Source organism: Arvicanthis niloticus, chromosome 8, assembly GCF_011762505.2.
Source record: "Arvicanthis niloticus isolate mArvNil1 chromosome 8, mArvNil1.pat.X, whole genome shotgun sequence".
Taxonomy (NCBI): domain Eukaryota; kingdom Metazoa; phylum Chordata; class Mammalia; order Rodentia; family Muridae; genus Arvicanthis; species Arvicanthis niloticus.
The window spans coordinates 65,551,591-65,570,830 of record NC_047665.1 but is presented as its reverse complement, the minus strand read 5'-3'; the positions used below and the strand labels follow the sequence as shown (position 1 = coordinate 65,570,830).

The window sequence follows — 19,240 nt, the reverse complement described above, 5'->3', positions numbered from 1 at the left end:
GCACTTGACTGCCCAAGCCTATTGCCATCATCAGAATCCAAGGTGGCACCTGTGCTATTGAGTCTTTCCTCCGAATGAGGTTTCCCCCCATGGCATGACTTCCTCTCCTTTCCTATGGTTGAACTTCCCCTCATGTGACACCCTGTTTTGCTGTGTTCTAAGATCTGGAAAGGTGCCCTGGTTGCTTTGTGGCACCAACCAACCAGAGTCTGTTGCTTGCTTCTCTTTCCAATTCTGCTTACGTGGCCTCAGGGTAGTAGTTAGAAGTGAACTATGATGGGAATATTTATACTATAGGAGGGAAAAACAGCAAATTCCACCAATGAGCTAGTATTTTATGTTTTGTTTATTCCTACAAAAAAAATGTCATTTTGTTTACTAACACACCATTACCCATGAGCCAAACCCACCAAATTATATTTTTCCACTTAGTGTTCAAGGTTAGTGTCCAACGTCTCTAATTAAGGATAACTCCCTACCTACATACTGATGCTTAAACACTGCCAATAATGCCTGAGAGGTGGGTCAGAAGAGCAAGAAGGGCCAGGCAGCTCCTCTATTACCATCTCTAGACTCCAATCAATCAGCACTGGAATGCATTCAGTGATGTTGGGGTGGAATGCCCCCTTGGGGTAAAGAAAAGTTTGTAGTTTATCAGGTAGCAAAAGATTTTCCATGGATCTTGTGTGTTGATGGGAAACCAGGAAAGGTGGTCCTGAGAACTCAGGTGTCCTTTAATCAGCTGTTGACTAAGCAAATGTTCTGACCTTACCCTTAGGGACTTGGGCTATTGAGAGCATGATAAGATAAAATGAGCACAGATGACCTTTAGGCCAGAGGTGGCTCAGCAGATAAAGGTGCTGCTTGCCAGGCCTGACATCTTGGATTTGATCCCTAGGACCCATATAGTAAAGTATCTTCTGACTTCCACATGAATTTCTATGGCACACATATGCCAAAATGAAATAAACATAATAAAACTTCTTTTAAAATAAATAAATAGTAAAAAGAGTCTGGGGGTGTGCCTTTACAGCAGTGTACAAGTCTAGAATCCACCCCCCCCCCCCCAGTTGGGGGCTGAAAATCACAGGCTCTCGAGTAACACAAAGACATCTGAATCTGGAAGGGCCTCTCCTGTCCCCAGTTTTTATTTGCTTTTTATTCTCTAGAGAGACCTGAAAGACCTGACACTTTGTGTCCCAGTAACTGAGTCCATCAAGCAACCCATAGGACCTCACACTCTCTCAGTATCTGTTCCCAACGAGACCCACAGGACTTCATACTGTGTTCTAGCAACCGTGCCCAAACAGACTGGAAGAACCTCACACACCATCCTGTCCATATTTGTAGCCTCAAAGAGAAAGCCATTAGGGAGGCATCCTGCTGTCTCAAAGAGGGAAACATTCCTAAGCTACTTGAGAAAATCTTTATCAAACAGCTCCCTAGCGAACTTCCGGCATGGGTGTCACCACAGGACTTGGGCTAAAACCAAGAGTACGAACTGTGTCCAACAGGCTTTAGTTGTCTGATAAAAATGAAGGGTGATGAAAAGCCAAAATAAGTCTCGGAATAGACCTGGGAGTGCAGACTCTCCCACTCCCTCCCATTCTGGTGCCTAAAGAGTCCAGAGAAACACAGACTCAGCAATGCCCTTGAGCATCTAAGGAGCCTTGATCAGTTCCTACTGACATGTCAACCTCCTTCAGACTTAAGCATCGAACACATCCACCTGTGAGACAGTATGAACAATTTTGGATACAGAAAAGAATGGACTTTCTAGCAATAAAAATTATGAATGAAAAGGCTCATGGAAAAAGCCGAGTGTGAGAATCCCAATGTCCCTTCACGAGGGAGATTCCCCTCCTTATCAATTAGCATCTAGGATGAGGGGCAGCAACTTCCTCTTTCCCCACCGGAGATGCTCAGAGGTATCTGTAGGGAGTAAGGTAGCAATGGCATAAACGGAAAACTAGGGCAAACCATAAAACAAGAAGCCACTGCACAAACCAGGTAGAAATACCCAGACATGAGAAATGTCCTCGGGACGAAGGAGGTGCTGGGGAGCTTCAGCCTGTACAGCATCTAACACCGGAGAGCAGCATCATCGACTGGCTCTAGCTCAACACCCACCCTGGATGCCAGGCCAAGGCCAGATGTAGGCCAGATGCGGGTCAGGTAAAAACAAAGAAAGGACAGTGCGCTCAACTCCTCTTCCAGATGTGCACAGGACTCCAAACAAAATGGTACGCAAAGCCCCCACATCAAAATAGACTTACCCAATAGCTGAACAGCGACCGGGATGACAGAGATAAAAGCTAGGAGCAGGGGAAGCCTCATGGCCCAGAGCGTATCTTCCATTGAGGGAGAAGAGGGGAAGGGGAAAAGCTGAAGAATACAGCCAGGTCCCCGGGTTGTCCCTTTGCTTAGTCCAGGGTCTGGGAGCTGCCTGCTGAAAAGGAGGACAGAGGAAGCTGTCCCTTTTAAAGGTCTCCTGAATTTAGGAAAACCCTCCAATTGAGAGATATCCTGTCACATGGGGGCGGTTAGAAAAACAGGAATTCAAAAGTTACAAGTTTGCTTCGTAAGCTAAGGCACAGGGGGAAGGGGAGAGAGGAACATGTGTAGGAGAGGAGTGAACGCAGGAAGTGGGGAGAAATTAGGACCCAGGCCTCGGCTGCAGGAGGGAGAGGCAGCCCAGCTGAGCCCTCCACAGGTGCTGGGCAGTAACCACATAGGAGGGCACTATCTGGGTGGGGAAAGAGACAATCTCCAGGAGGAAGCCGTGGAGGCTCTCGTGGCGTGTAGTCAGAAAGGGAGACACTCACTACAAAGGTCAGAAGCATTTCCTGAAGGTGTAAAACTGACCCCTGTCCCAATCCTGTGTTCAGTCTTAGAGCCTTGCCCCCTCACACACACACACACACACACACACACACACACACACACACACACACACACACACCTTGGGAAGGATCAAAGGTATGATTCACATAGAGCTTCACTCCATCTCTACAATGAAAATAAAAGAGAAGTTAATTTTAAGACAATCTCAGTAAGACCCAGAGAGAGAAGGTTCTAGAAGACTTTCTCTAGAAAGCCAGAGGAAACGGTCCCAAAAGCTTTGCTGTTGGTTCGCTGCCTGGCCTCAACCATCACAGTCCTCTGAGTTTAGAAAGGGGAAGACCTCTCTCTTGCAAAAGAAAGCCTGGCTTGGGTCCAAAAGTTACTTGTTGATTTGATGAAAGTGGGATTCTGTCTTCATAACATTTCAGGGTCGTGCACAAAGCACCATGCAACCAACCTAAACATTGATTTTTTTTTTTCTAGGAGTTCAACAAGAATTAAGAATATTTAGAAATGGATAGTAGTGGTTAGTCAGGGAAGACCTGAAACTGGAGCGTGGGAAATGTCAGTGCTTCAAACTGAAGCTTCTGGAAACACTGGAGATTTAGAAATTGTAAATAAATGGCTTATCTTCAAATGAAAAGCTGTTAAGATCCATCAACTCTGAGGCAAAGGTACACATTTACTTCCCAATAAGAGTTGTGATTTCTCTCAATTATTTTCTTTTTTAAAAAGCCTACATTAGGAAGATTTTGAGAGAAGAAGTAGGAAAGTTCCTTTCCATTCTACCAAGGCTTAACTGACAAAGAAAATTCTCCCCAAACTGGAGAGACGCTGCTTAAGCTGGCTTATCAGAAGAACACTGAAACAGTCTTGCTTTTGTAGCTCAGGCTGGCCTTGAATTCTTGATTCCTCTGTTTCAGCTTTCTGAGAGCTGGGATTATAGGTGTGCCCCACCATGCCTGCTGCCCCAAAATGTTTTAATTGGTCTTTTAAATGCAAGCCATTCAAATTGTTTTGCCTAATTGGGGTTTACATTGATTTATTTTCAGAGGTAAATAAGAGTTAACTTAATTGCAGGCATTTGTATATCCATGGTTTTATTATGCCAGTGAGTTGTACACACACATGAATAAAAATCAGAATCAGTAAGGAGTCCCTGGATTTGATATAAAGTGAAGTTCAACATCCCACAAGTTTTGTCTTTATCGTCGTCTTTATCTTATTGGAACATTTATCAGGTTAGAAGGGATGACCAAGTCAACACAAATCCATGATTTCAGGTGATGGCGGAGTGGGAATTTCCATGGCACTGCCCTTAAAACAATCTTTGTATTGCCAGGAACCATGAAAAATAGCACTTTCTCTCTTCTCTCTTCTTCAAAACCCTGAAGCATCCAATTCAGAGCTTAGGGTTTTTTTTTTAAATTGTTTTATTTATTTACGTTTCAAACATTGCTCCCTTCCCTGTCCCCTTTCCACGAGTTCTTCATCCCATTTTCCCTCCCCTTTGCCTCTGAGAGGGTGTCCCCCCCCATCACCCCCATTTCCCCTTGCCCCTCCCCCACCACACCCATACACACACATCTCCCTCCCAGGGGCATCAAGTCTCTACAGGATTAGGCCCATGGTCTCCCAGTGAGGACATAAGAGACATACATATGCGCCAGGGGCCACGGCCCAGCCCATGTAAGTCTCAGGGAATCCTCAGAGGTCTAGGTTAGTAGACACTGTTGTAATTCCTATGGGGTTGCCATCTTCTTCAGCTCCTTCAGTGCTTTCCCTAACTCTTCCATAGAGGTCCCCAACCTCAGTCCAATGGTTGGCTGTAAGTGTCTGCATCTGTCTCAGTCAGCTCAATCACTGCTCCATTTTTATCCCTGTATTTCTTTTAGAGAGGAACACTTCTGGGTCAAAATTTTTGAAGGTAAGTTGGTAACCCAATTCCTCCACTGGAGACCATGTCTGTCTACTAGAGGTGGTCTCTTCAGGTTCCATCTCCCCACTGTTGGGCATTTAGGCTAAGGCCATCTCCACTGAGTCCTGGGAGCCTCTCTCATGCCAGGTCTCTGGAACTTTCTAGAGATTCCCACAGACCCTCACCCCCTGCAGTTGCATATCTCCATTCATTCTCCTGGTCCTCTGGGCTTCTCTCCTGTCTCCCCACACAAGCTGTTTTCCACATGGACTATTCCAATTTACCCTCTACTTGACCAAGAGTCGAATTTCTCCACATCCTCACTAACATGTATTTCTGCTTCTGATAAGACCCATTCTTTTAGATGAGAGAGGTGTCTATAGTATGATTTGCATTTCTGTACTGGCTGCTGTGATTACAGTTATTCACATATGCCCTCTGGCCACTCACAGATTTTCTGTGGAGAAGTACTAGCCCAGGTCCAGAATTCATTCTTAACATCTGTGGTTCTGTGGTTTTTGAGTAGATTTTTATAGTCTGAATACTAATCTTTTATCAAATGAGTGTGTTGTTAAAATTTTCTAGTAACCCGTGGTCTTCTTTCTGCTTTTTCCTTCCTCTGTTTTTCTCATTTTTCTTCTTCTCAGCTCCCTCTCCTTACCTCCAACACTGCATCCTTCATTTTTTTTTTTTTTTTAATTTTGAGTCAGGGTCTCACCATGTAACCTAAGCTGGGTGTAAACGTGTCATCCTCCTGTATCAGCTTTCCAAGCGCTAGGATCACAGACACATGTCATTGTGCCCAGCTCACTCTTCTGATAAATGTCCCTTGACATAAAAGGTCTTAATCTTGAGAAAGTTCAGTGTGTCTATTTTTTTTCTTGATGTCACAGCCAATGTGTCATTATCAAATCCAGTGTTAGGAAGATTTTCCCTGATTCATTCTTCTGAGGGTTCCATAGCCTTAGCACATGTGCAGATCTTTGATTCACGTGGGGTTTTCTGTATGAGTATGAAGCCACCTGTCATTCTACATGGGGGCACCCAGCTTCTCCATCATTTCCTGTTGAAATACTATTGCTTCCACAATAAATAGTCTTGTCCAAAGTCAGCTGCCACACATGGTGGAATTTCCAGATAGGCTCTGTGTTAGCCCACTGGTTATCTCCTGCCAGTATTATAGTGTTTATATTACCGAAGTATGGTTTAGTAGTAAAATTTAAAATCAGAAATTACAAGTCCTCTAATTTCTTTGAAAATTGTTTTGGCTATTTGAGATTCCATGCAGATTTTTGGATAGGATTTTCTATATATAAAGTTAAGCAACTTTGTGATTTGGATAAGGTTGGCCCATTTCTGTGCATCTCTTCAAAAACTGCCATCCACTTCATAGTATTTAGTTCTATTGCATGAACTTGGGCAATCTTTCTACTTAATTCTTCAATTTCTTTTAGCTATGTTTTATACTTACTTTTAGCTATGTTTTATACTTAGCAGAACATAAAAATTTTAAGGTTATTTTTTAAATTTAATTATATTTTTTACATCCAACTGCAGCTCTGCGTTCCCATCCCCCACCTCTGTTTCAATTTAGAAAAGGTCAGGCCTCCCTCCCACGGATATCAACCAGCCATGGCCTATCAAGTTACAGTAAGACTAGGCGCATCCTCTCCCGTTGAGGTTAGAAGAGGCAGCTCCTGCTCCCACTGTTAGGAATCCCACGTGAAGCCCAAACTACACAACTGTAACATATGTGCAGAGGGCCTAAGTCCATCCCATGCAGACTTCCTGGTTGTTAGGTCCATTCATGTGCCCTCTTATAGGCCCAAGTGAGCTGATTGTGTGGGTTTCCTTATGGTGTCCTTGATCCTTCTGACTCCTACAATCTTTTTCATCTACAGAATTCCCCAAGCTCCACCTAATTTTTGGTCTCTGCATCTGTTTCCAGTTTCTGGGTGAAGCCTCTCTGATGACAACTGAGTTAGGCACCAATCTATGTGTGTAGCAGAATATCTTTAGGAATCATTTCATTTATTTTCTTTTTCCTTTCTTTCTTTCTTTCTTTCTTTCTTTCTTTCTTTCTTTCTTTCTTTCTTTCTTTTTCCAGTTTTGTTTGGTTCTATCCCAAGTCTTTAGGCTATCCAGCTTCTGGTTTCTGGTTTCTGGTTTCTGGTTTCTGGTTTCTGGTTTCTGGTTTCTGGTTTCTGGCCCTTCAAACAGTGTCAGGGGCGGGCTCCCTCTCATGGGTCTCAAGCTGATCCAGTCATTGGTTGTCTACTTCCACATTTCTATGTGATCTTTACCCCAGCACATCTTGTCGACAGGAGGAAGGTTTTGTGGCTAGGTTGGTATCCCAGTTCCTCCACTGGGAGTGGCTGCCCAGTCTGGTCTGATTACCGTAGGCTCTGTATCCCCGCCTTACTAGAAAGATTTCCAGGAGTTTACATTGCACTAAGTTTCTAGCTCATCTCAGAGATGCTCCTGCCTGGGATTCTAATTGTCTCTCTCAGTACTCTCTCCTCTGTCCTCCCCCAACCTCGTCCTGCCTATTTCCATCCCCATCTCCCTATTGAGACCCCCTCCCACAAGGAAGTCTATTTCCTTTTCACAATGAGATCCATGCATTCACCCCCACCTTGAGTCCTATCCTTGTTACTGAGCTTCCTGGAGGTTAAATTTACTCCTAAATATTTTATTATTTTGAATGTTGTCTTAATTACTTTTCTATCACTGTCCTAAGAAACCATGAGAAAGACAACTATAGAAGTGTTTACTGGGCTTACAGTTTTAGAAGGTGAGTCCAGGAGCATCATGGCAAGGAGCATTTTAGTGGGCGGGCAGCCATGGCACTGGAGCAATAGCTCGGAGCTTGCATTTGATTCACAAGTATGAGGTACAGAGTAAGCTAACTGGGAATGGCACAGGCTTTTGAAACTCTGAAGGTCACCCCCAGTGACATATTTCTTCCAACAAGGCTACACCTTCTAATCCTTCCCAAACAGGTCTACAAACTGGGGCCCAAGCTTTCAAATATTTAAGCCTACAGACAACATTCTCATTCGAACCACCAAATGTCAATTCAAACCAAATGTCATTGTAGATAGAATTATTTCCTTGATTTCCCTTTTGGGTTGTTCATAATCAGAGTATGAAAATACTATTGATATTTGTATATTTCTTGCAACTTTAACAACATTCTAGAGCTTTCTACATATAAAGTCATACCATCTACAGACAGAGGAAAAGTCCCTTTTTTCTCTCTAATTTAGGTGATTTAAAATTTTAACCTGATTCCTCTGGCTAGAACTTCTAGTTTAAGGTTAAACAGAATTGCCCAAGTAATTACAAAACACGTCACCCTCAACACCTACAGTCTGGTATTTGGAGAGTAAGGTCGTTATTATCCACACTGTTTCTAGGAATGTTGGGATTGCCCTTCTAGCCTGAAGAGTGAGTGATGAGGAGGGACGGGTGAGAGATAGATTATGGAAGCCTTCAGAACTGAACAGCTGAAATTCACTGACATTCTAACTTTTTAACCTTGGGGCTGACAAGATGGATCTGCAGACTCTTTAAGTGCACCTCGGTTGTTTGAGATTCCTCTGTTGAGAATTCTATGTTTAGCTCTGTACCCCATTTTTTAGTTGGGTTGAAGTCTAACTTCTTGAGTTCTTTATATATTTTGGATACTAGCCCTCTATTGGATGTAGAGTTAATGAAGATCTTTTCCCAATCTGTAGGTTGACATTTTGTCCTATTAACAGTGTCCTTTGCCTTATAGAAGCCTTTCAGTTTCATGAGGTCCTATGTATCAGTTGTTGATCTTAAAGCCTGAGCCATTGGTGTTCTCTTCAGGGTAGTTGGACCTGTCCCCATGTGCTTACACATACACACCTCTGTTTCTCTAACCCTGTCTTGCTGTCTCTGTGTTTGTACCACATGACTGCAAAGCTGGAAAGAGAGGCAGACTGCCAGGCAGCTAAAAGACAAGTAAACACACTCCCATAATGAAGCAAACCTCACAACAAAAGAGTTACTCAGATTTTAATTAAAAGGTAAAAATAACTGAGCATGCTGGCACACACCTGTAACTATCCTAGCACCCAGGAGACAGAGGCAGAAGGATCACTCTTGGCTTGAGAACAGCCTGGGCTATGTAGCAAATCCCAGGAAACCCAGGGCTACACAATGAGACCCTGTATATAGATAATAAATAAATAAAATTTAAAGATTAAAAATGACAAAAAAACCCCCACAAAAACAAAACAAATATTTTTGTTCCATATATTAGCCATACCTTTCCTTTTTTTTAATTATTGTTTCCTCATGGATGTAGGGAGCTATTTTGACACCATTAGTGCTAAGAGGTATATCTTGTTTTTGTGAAATCCAATTCAACGTACTTTTAATGTTCATTAGGTAGAAAAGGTTGTTGAGGTATTTGGTAAAACAAACCACACAGCCCACGTTGTGCACACAGCAAGCAAAGCAAACTGCTTCCTTTCTCTTTAGGTTCTTGTGCCTTAGGAGAGTGGCCACTCAGAGAAGTGGCATGCTAACTGACCACTCAGGCTGGCATACTGTAATGCCAGCATTAACTTGAAGAAAGAAAAGGCACCAGAAAAAAAGACAATTAAATTTCCATATAAATTGTTATATGACACTAGTCCAGTCATAGATACATTTTATGTATCTCAGCAGTTAATCTTATATAAAGTTGACATTGAATGAAGACATAATTGTAGTGAGAATTTTAATTTCTTTTTAAAAAGAACACGCAGTAATGTTGCATGAATGTTTTTGTTTTAATCCCAGGTACAGGCTATAGGGCTGCTTCAGGCTATTCACAGTCACTAACTGTGATTGTCTCATGCTCTAGGAGAGGCATGATTTTTGCCAGCTCCAGATAGTTTATGTTTGGAATTCTGGGGACTCCTGAGAGGATATAAGTGGGAGAGCCCCGTGAGGGTCTATGCTGGCTGCTGCTCCCCGATGCTGCCCCGCCAACCCCCACCCCCGTCTGATCCCTGCTGCTGCTGGTTCCTGCTGCTGTGTTTGCTATTGCTAGATTGCTGGTTGGAAATATTCTGATGATGAAGATTGGATTTGCTCCAGGGAACTTGATGCCTCTAGTCAGTAGGAAATAGTCTAAAAAGGTCTGCACCCCCTTTCCCCTCTAACCTTCTTTCTCTCCTACCTACTGTTGAGGGGTTGGAAGGGATTAGGCTGAAATAAGGGTTGGCAGGGAGATAGATATAGGAACCCAATAAAGCAGCCTCCAAAATATACCTACACATAATTATCATGCAACTTCTTATTTTATTTAGAGTTAAATACCACATAGTCTATTGCAGATCTGTCCAGTTTTTTCATTCACACTTTACAGAAGAAGTTAAGTTTTTTATTAGAACACAAACCTTTAATACCATCAACAATAAATAGTTTATAAGAATTACAGTACAATTTTAGTAATATAGGTTTTAATTACATAATGTAAAACTATCGATGCTACATTTGCATAAATTCTTGTAATGTCTCTTAAATACCATAGGTTTGAGATTTATAAACATCTGTGCATTCAGGCTAGAGACTCAAAGCTTTTCCTGTCTGACATGATCTGTTTGTTATATATGCCTTCATTACCAGTTTCAAGTATTGCTAACATCCCCAGATATCAGGCATATCCATGTTCGACTGTCAGACACAAAGTGCAGATTTAGCTCAGGTAATACTTTAGAGTTTACTGAGTGCTCATTCCCTCAAAATTGCAAAATAAGGATATGTACATTTATGTAAACGAGTTTTGTATTTATGAATATTGTAAATCAGTCACTTGGTTGCAGGCATTTCTTAATTTTAGAAGGTATGTATTTATGTTAGAAACATTGTGAGCATCTAACCGTAGGACAGAGGCGTAGCTAAACAAGACACTCTCAAGCTTCCTCGTGTGGGATTGTCAAGTTAATGAGAAACCAAGAAAAGTACCTATATAATCAAAAGCTTTCAAGCCCAGAAAGTGCAGTCCAGGGGTGTGGCTTAGTGACAGGTTGCTCGTGTGGCATTGGTGGGCTGGTGAGGGTGTGTTAATTCTCAGCAATGCACATCTTTGGAATCCCAGCCTTGGGAGTGGAAGCAGGAGGGTGATGAGTTCAAGTTCAAACTTACATGGCTACACAGTGAGTTCGGACCAGTCTGAACTACATAGGGAGATTCTGCATCCAAAATAAAAAAAATTAAAATAGAAGAGACACAGTGCCATAGTCTGAGTACTTTGAAAACTCAAAGAAGTTCTATTCAAGTGGAAGAACGGCTTTCCACATTCACTTTCATCTAAATATTTAACAATTCATTGGCTACTGACCACAAGAGTGATGGATAAACACTTGTCTGGGGTAACCTTGAGATCAGACATGCTATATGTCATAAATGCCAGGTATAAAGTATTATTCTCAAAGGGTGGGCAGAAATGTGGGATGGTGTCGTTCAATTCTCAGCATTTATTAAGGGGTTATTATTTGTTCGACACTGTGTTGAGATCACTCCAAATCCCACAATCCCCTGACACTACTAAATAAGTATTTATATTGTGTTCACCTTTTGCGTACCAGTGCGGGGAGGGCACAGCATTCAAGGAACTAGCCTCAAATCACAGAGCTGGTAAGCAGGGTTTAACAATTACAAGATCTCTACTGTGTAAGAACTATGAGACATAATGGGAAAGGGGCTTGGGGGAGGGGCACAGAACGGAGGCCAGGTACATTCAGAGTTACTCATCTGTTCGTAAGCTATTTGTTTCCACATTTCTCTGCAGAGATCAACTTCTTACATACTCCTCTTATGAACAGAGAATCTCCGCTTGGATATGAGTATCCAATTTAGCACATGCAGAGTTCGTGACTGTGTGTATGATCGTTGGAGCAGGAAGATACTCAAGACCTAGTGTAATGCAAGACACCTTCGGCATCCCACTAAGCTCAAACTATCATTTTAAATAAGCCTTGTAGTTGACTTTTTTATGATGACATCAAATTCCATATATGTTTCACTCTTGCACGTTGTGTTCAGTTTATGGTGTCCATGATAAAACTATCTAGGAATCACAACGTACCTTGGCTCCATTACCCTCAGTACTGAAGTACTAAGAAGCTTTAAGGAAGCTTTGTCAGGCTGGTGTCTGCTGAAGGCCCTAGTTTTCTACGCAGTCAATGAACATAATAGAGGTCACTGCAGAGGAGGAAGAAATGTATTTCTAAGGCCAGGGATGTAGCTCACTGGTAGGTGTGTGCTACTACTAAGATGGTGTGCCCTGCGGTTCAATCCTCACTGCTGAAAACACACACACTCACACACACACACACACACACACACAGAGAGAGAGAGAGAGAGAGAGAGAGAGAGAGAGAGAGAGAGAGAGAGAGAGAGAGAAATTTTGAACAAGACCCTAAAACTCCAGTTTTCAGACAAACTCTAAAATATATTCAATAACCTCAAGTTATTTTCTAAAACTAATTTCAAATAATTAAGCCACAAACTGTTCGTCAATGGACTAACTGGGTAAAAGAATGGATAAAAATCTCATTCTTAAGCTATCTTGTGGCTCCTGTTATTTTTTAAAAGGCTTTACTAAGGAGTGATTTATAGCCAAAAGTAGATTATGCATGTCTAAAGTTAACAACTAAGCTTTCTGGAAGCCTGGAAGAGGCAACTTGGAGAAATATAATTTTGTTTAAGTGTAGCACCATTTATATATATATATTTAAAAAGCTATGATACAGGTTGGAAATGGTTAATTCTATATACCATAAAAGCTTATGCCTAGAAAAACTTTACAAATGTGTTTACATGCATAATCAGAAGGACTTACTATTTGAAGAACAAGCATTTGCTGTTCAAAATGGAGAAGTTTCAAAGGCAGAGAAAGGCCTGAGTTTGGTTACATAATTGAAGTAAATATATGACACGGTCACTAGGATATTTTTACAAAGGCCCAGTACTGGCGTGATCGTCCCCAAGGCAATGATTAAACTGAGTCTAAGAAAAACAAAGGGCAAATCTTGCATCAGGATCCCCAGGGAACTGAGGAGAGGGTTCTTAGGCGTGAAGACCATTCGCAGGAGAGAGATGAAACTGAATAAGTAGACCGGGTACAGCCAGCCTGACTTGTACACTGCCTGGTGCCCGGCCACGCGGAGCATTTCTACTGTGTCGGACCACATGAGGAAGCTTCGCAAGAACAGCTCCGCCCGGACGTCCCTTTGAGACATCGTCCTCAGGATTCCAGACTCAAAGGAGGGCTCCAGGGGCTGGACCACCACTGCCACGTGATTCCGGGTCCGGGGCCTCGGAGTGGGCTTGACTGCCTGGGCAGATGCAGGATTTTCATCACTCTGAGCCACCTGTTCTGTCACGGTTTTTATCTGTTGCAACGAGGTTACACGGATGTCATTGTCTTCATAACCTACAAAACATTGATAGATTTGAATACTAACTGTTTCTTTAATCTAAAATTGTTTCATTTACACATCTAAACTGAATTCAATGGTGGTTCTACAATCTTAGTGTGGGAAGAGGACATAGAAGCTGGAAGGATGGCAAAATAGAAGTTGATCTAAGGTACTTAGAAAGACCTGTTGCAAGGACAGTGTCACAGGCAGATAGATAGATGATAGATAGATAGATAGATAGATAGATAGATAGATGATACATAGACAGATATATAGATGATAGATAGATGATAGATAGATAGATAGATAGATAGATAGATAGATAGATAGATAGATAGATAGATGGGAGGGAGGGGGAGGGGGAAGAAAAGAAACGGGGAGGGGAGAGAGTAGGGATTGCTCTGTTGGTAGAATCCATATGGAAAGAAAAGGACTCTGTGACGTGCACATGTCCCTTTTGACGAACCCATGCCCGAACGCACATGTAAAACTTAAAATTCAAATTGAAAATAAAATTCTATGCGCTGGAATTTTATATGGCTAGGCGGCAGCAATGATTATCTCATACTGTTCTTGCTAGTGTCCAGAGGACCTGAGTTCAGTACTTAGCGCCCTCGTCAGGTGGATCTCTGCAACTGCAGCTCCAGCAGACTGAAAGCCTCCATCCCCAATGTGCACCTGCTCCCGCCTGTGCACACACCTCCACACAGACACATAATGAAAACAAATATTTTAAATGTTAGTTCTTAAGATAAAAGTTCAAATCTTTAACATGAAGAAAACAGTGGCTGAGTGAATGACATACTAAAAACGTTTCAGAAGTTTGCTTGGCATGTTGGTGTTTTTTCTGGATATGAAACCTAAGTGGTTTTCATGATTTGACAGAAAAGGCATTATTGATTACTTATTGAATCCTTGGGACCAATGAGGAAATGATTATCAGTCCATTTCCAGGTTTAGAACTGGAACACGTGAGGTTAAATGATGGTCCAGTTCAAGATCAGGGCAGAGCTTGATCCCCCAGCCTCAATGGCTGGGCTCCAATTGGCAAACTTTTAATGTTATAACTGTTATTGTCTGTGTAGAAGCAAGATTATAAAAGACATGAATATCAAAACCAGGTGAACGAAGCATTTACCAGCTTGTCACTCGGTAAGATGAAATAGGTTCACAGGACCGACTATACACTAGTTTTCTAGCATGGGAAAAGCTGTTTGAGCCACAGAGAATCTTCATAAAAATAGGTAAGCAGTTCTTTCCCAGGGTTTGAGAAGCAGACAACAGGAGTGTCATATTTCAGTCATGAGCTTGTATGTTGATCAATGTACTTGTCAGCAGAATGGGAATATCACTGATCCCTGTCACACTGTGTGTGTGTGTGTGTGTGTGTGCGTGTGTGTACATTGTACATGTGTGGGTGAATGTGCATGTGAAGGGATATATGCATGTGGATGCAGATGATAGGGGTCATCTTTGGATGTTGTTTCTTAGATGGTGTCCTCCTTTGTTTTTACATATTGGGTCTCTCACTGGGAACCAGGGTGACGGACTAGGATAACCTGGCTAGCCAAAACCACCCAGAAATCCACCTGTCTCTCCTCCCCAGGGTAAGGCTTACAAGTACCTGCCACAATCTCCAATATTTTTAATCTTCATTTTTTGAGATTTATTTTATTTGTATAAGCATTTTGCCTATATGGATAGCTCTGTCACATGTATATCTGATCCTAACAGGCCAAAAAGACCATTGGATACCTTGAAACTAGAGTCACGGGTGGTTGTTAGCTACCATATGAATGCTAAGAATCAAATTTTAGTCCACTGGAAGAGTAGCCAGTGCTCTTAAGTGTTAAGTAGTTGCTCTAGCCCCATGTCTAGTTTTCATGTGGGTTCTGGGGATTGGATTCAGGTTCTCATGCTTGCTTGCAAGGACTTTACTGACTGAGCCCTCTCCCAAGGCCCTATTGCACATCATTGTCAAACACTTATCCACTTAAACACCATTTTTTTGTTGCTAAGATTTTATCAGCCTCACAAGTTTATTGAGAAAATATTATGGGAAGTCCTGTTATCCAGACAGACCAAAGGTAAAGGGAGTGTTCAGTGAGAAGATCCGAAAGTCAAAGACACAATGTCAATAAAAAACTATCTGGACTGAAAGTGAAACATTGTGAGATAAGTTTTGCTTCATGACTAAGAAGCTTAGTTACTAAGATAAGACTATTTATTAAGTATACATTAACCCTCAGTCATTTTTTCATATAGTTAATTATTTACAAATTTTAAGATTAAGCTAAGTTTTTATAAGCTACAAAAATTATCTAAGTTTTTATTGCTCTTTTGTTTGTGTTGGGGGATGCATTGGATGTGGTGTGTGTGTGTGTGTGTGTGTGTGTGTGTGTGTGTGTGTGTGTGTGTTGTGTGTGTGTGTGTGAAAATACATGTAGAAGCCAGAGGTTGACTTCAGGGGCTTTTCTCAATTGTTGCTCTCTCTCTCTCTCTCTTTCCTTCCTTCTTTTTTCTTAATTTCTTTTTTCTTTTCTTTTGTTCAATCATTCATTTATTCATTTTTAATAAAATGTGATTATTGTTTTATTAAATATAGTTTTTTCTCACATAATATAGCATATATATTATAATATATATCTATTTTTCATGGTTTATCACATCTCCCCTCCCATCCAGATCCATTCCCTTTCTGTCTCTCATTAGAAAACAAACAGGCCTCTAAGATATAACAATTAATATACTAAATGCAATATAACATGATAAAAAACATAACTAATACATTGGAATTGAACAAGACAAACAAACAGAAGAAAAAGTGCCTAAGAGTGTCAGAAACCATCTAGGAAAGGTTAAAGGCATGCAAGTGACTTTTCTGGAGATGGCTCACCATTTTGCATGTTCTGCAATGGGCAAACTCTGAGGCAAGGTCCCAAGACACTTCATCCCTGGATTGCTTCTTGCTATTGATATGCCTTTTCTGTCACTATTATATAGCCTAAGAATTCCTGGGCATCAACTTACCCTATTGAGCAGATTTTCTGCAGATCAACATAAAGATATATAATCATGTAGTAACAGTGTAGACAAATTGATGATTTCATAATTCCTAATAATTTTATAAAATTCCTAAATTTATATGCACAATTTCTAACCTCTAAAGCTACAAATAGGACTCCTTAAAACTTCATGTGTCATGGATAATGGCACTAGGATAAGAAAGCAGGCTTGGAACAAATTTACAATCAGGGAAAATTATTCCTTCTAGGTTAGCTGTGAGACCATTATCTGGTAACTAAAAGTCATAAACTGAGAATGGAGAATTTATTGTAGGTGCAAGGACAAAAAAAATAAAATAAAATATTGACTAGTTTATCTATACAAAATTTCAAAACTAGATCAGGATATGCTCAGCTGTTGTAGGCTATTGTAATCAAGTCTGTTGTCAGGGTATATGGCTCAAGATGGCTGCAAGGATCATAGCCGTCTTCTGTCGGCTCCCCACATCTAGGGGTTACAAATCATAGAAAATTCTTATAGATCCCCAGCACCCAAGCAGAAAATCAACACTATGCTGCTGTGGTGGGTGCAGGGAAGGTATGGAGAAGAAGAGATTTGACACTCATCACCAGCAGCCTTAGCAAACCAAAGGGCTCCAGGTTCAGTGAGAGACCTTTCCTTAAAAAAACAAAACAAAACAACAACACAACAACAATATGAAACAAAGTGATAGACACTGATCTATGAGTGTAAAGAATGTCACAAGGAATCATCTAATTGTTACTCCCCCACCCCCAGAGCAGTAGTGTTTGGTTTTACCCTAGGTCCCTGGGTTATCTAGTCTCTGGTTCTTGGTCATCAAAGCTCAGCAATGAACAAAGAATAACATCTTTCTTTAGATACCCAGGATCTTCCCTTGGGTGTATGAGACTTAAAGCTGTGATTTAGAGCTTAAAGGCTTTAGACTTTAGGGCATGATTTAGAGATCAGATTTAGAGACAAGGCCTAAGGGCATGACTTAAAGATGTGACTTAGAGGCGTGGCTTAGAAGTGAGACATATAAAAGGCAAGAGGCAGCCAGAAGAGTTCAGTACAACTTGGAACTAGGAATTAGGTTAGACTGTACAACTTAGAGTACAACTTGGAACTAGGAATTAGGTTAGAGAGTACAACTTAGAGTACAACTTGGAGTTAGTTATTAGGCAGTAGAAATTTGGCACTTGGAAGAAGTAACTTGGAAGTTGGAGGCACTAGGAACTAGGAACTAGGGACTAGGAACTCAAGACTTGGGACTTGGACTAGGAAGAGAGACTGAAGAATAAATGGGATTGAATCACACTCTGTCTGGTCTCCATTATTCCAGTCCATCCTCACTCTCTCTCTCTTGCTGAACCCTGACCCGAGGACTGGAGCAGCTTGGGGCAGTACGGTCTAACAAGTTAATCCCCAAGGCTTTTTGGCAGTGCGAGACATTTTGGCCTCCAAACGTGGGGTAGTGCAGTTCTCAAGATTTCTGGCCCCCAAGTGTGGGGCAACTTGGGCCGCAACACCTAGATACCTCTTCTCTCACAGTAGAAGCCACAATGGTCCGAATGGTTATCATTTCATGAACAATGCTAAAAGAATACGACACTCTATAAGTTATTATTGCTTTAAAATCCATAAAGATCCTCTTTTTAAAGTCAGTTGCTTACTTGTATATTTCACTTAACTTTTAAAGAATCCATAGAGTGCTGGGAGACAGTGGTTGGTTAACACTTGCTGTGAAAGCATGCATGTAGCTTGACCCCAGAACTTACATTTTAAAACAATTTTGGATATGGAAAGGTAGAGACAGCCAGATCCTAAGGGCTCATTTGCTAAACAGCCTACATAATGATCAATGTCCAGTCTAGTGAAAAATCTTGTTTCAAAAGCCAAGTAGACAGCTGCTGAGGACTGACACTCAAGATTGACATCTGAATTCTACATGTACATACTGTTGTGTAACTGTCTCCTCTGAGATGAACAGAGTGCATCCTGAAGGGAAGCTCTTTAAGCAGGATGGTAAAGAATTCAAAATAGCTTCAGGAAGTTCTTAAACCAGACCGGACTCACTAGGCTCCTCCCTTCCAGAGTAAGCAATAAAATCTGGGAGTCCCTCTCAGACTAGGGTAACCGAGCCAAAAAGATTAAGACAAGCTGCAAAGAAGACTCTGAGGCCAGACTAGCTATCAGGAAGAAACAAAAGCCAGAAAAGCTTTCTTGGAAGATGTTTAGAGCAGCTAAAAAAAAAAGGGGGGGGGGAGACATACTCCAGCCCCATGAGCTGCCTGCAGGCTGTGTAGTGGACTCCAGGTTCCCAGCTCTGTGAACTGTCACCATGCTGGTTTGGGCTTTGGTGATATAGCTGTCTTTGAATCATTTTTGCTCCTGCAATTATCTCCTCAACCATAGTCCTCTAAGTAAGCCCAGTTAAACTGTCTGATTCACCAAGTTGGACTTTCTTGGTATCAGTGCTTTGGTCACTACCTGGGGTGAATAGATCTGTGTATTGTATCTCCCTCAACAAAGTTTTTTTCACATAACACATATACTCATGCACATATATACACACATGAAAGAGTTCAAGAGAAAATACATTTCTTAGAGTATGTCATGGCATAGAGAACTCTCCTTTGCTTCACTTAGTAGACAAAGTTATTTATATGAAAAACAAATCTTGACTGTTAAAAAAAAAAGAAAATAGAAAACAAAAGAGTATTATATGTGTGTGTGCATATATATATATATGTGTGTGTGTGTATGTTTATGTGTATATGTATATATTACACAAAAGCAGAGGAGACCCTATCAGACAGAATGAAGGGGACCAGCAAGAGAGAATAAGGGAATATAGAGAAGGCCAGGGGTATGTATGAATACAAGTGACACACATCAACAAAAAAAGAATAAAGGAAAAACCTAAAATCCTTTTGCAAACCTTAATACCACACACAACACCAACTTGACAAATGATTTCAAATTATGCTTTGTTTTAAAGCCAAGA

The 19,240-nt window shown here is 41.3% G+C and overlaps 2 protein-coding genes across 2 annotated transcripts in view; both read right to left on the bottom strand.

Annotated features, from left to right (window-relative positions):
- The window catches only part of Mrc1 (mannose receptor C-type 1), a 94,222-nt gene extending 91,710 nt beyond the window's left edge, over window positions 1-2,512 (bottom strand). The window contains exon 1 of the mRNA XM_034511122.2: window positions 2,277-2,512. Within this exon, the coding sequence (XP_034367013.1) occupies window positions 2,277-2,358 (82 nt within the window). The 5' untranslated portion in view covers window positions 2,359-2,512. The remainder of the gene's footprint in view (window positions 1-2,276) is intronic.
- Window positions 2,513-10,061: 7,549 nt separating this feature from the next.
- Window positions 10,062-19,240, bottom strand: part of Tmem236 (transmembrane protein 236) — a 49,058-nt gene continuing 39,879 nt past the window's right edge. Inside the window, exon 4 of the mRNA XM_034509562.2 lies at window positions 10,062-13,220. Coding sequence (XP_034365453.1) covers window positions 12,652-13,220 — 569 coding nt within the window. The 3' untranslated portion in view covers window positions 10,062-12,651. The remainder of the gene's footprint in view (window positions 13,221-19,240) is intronic.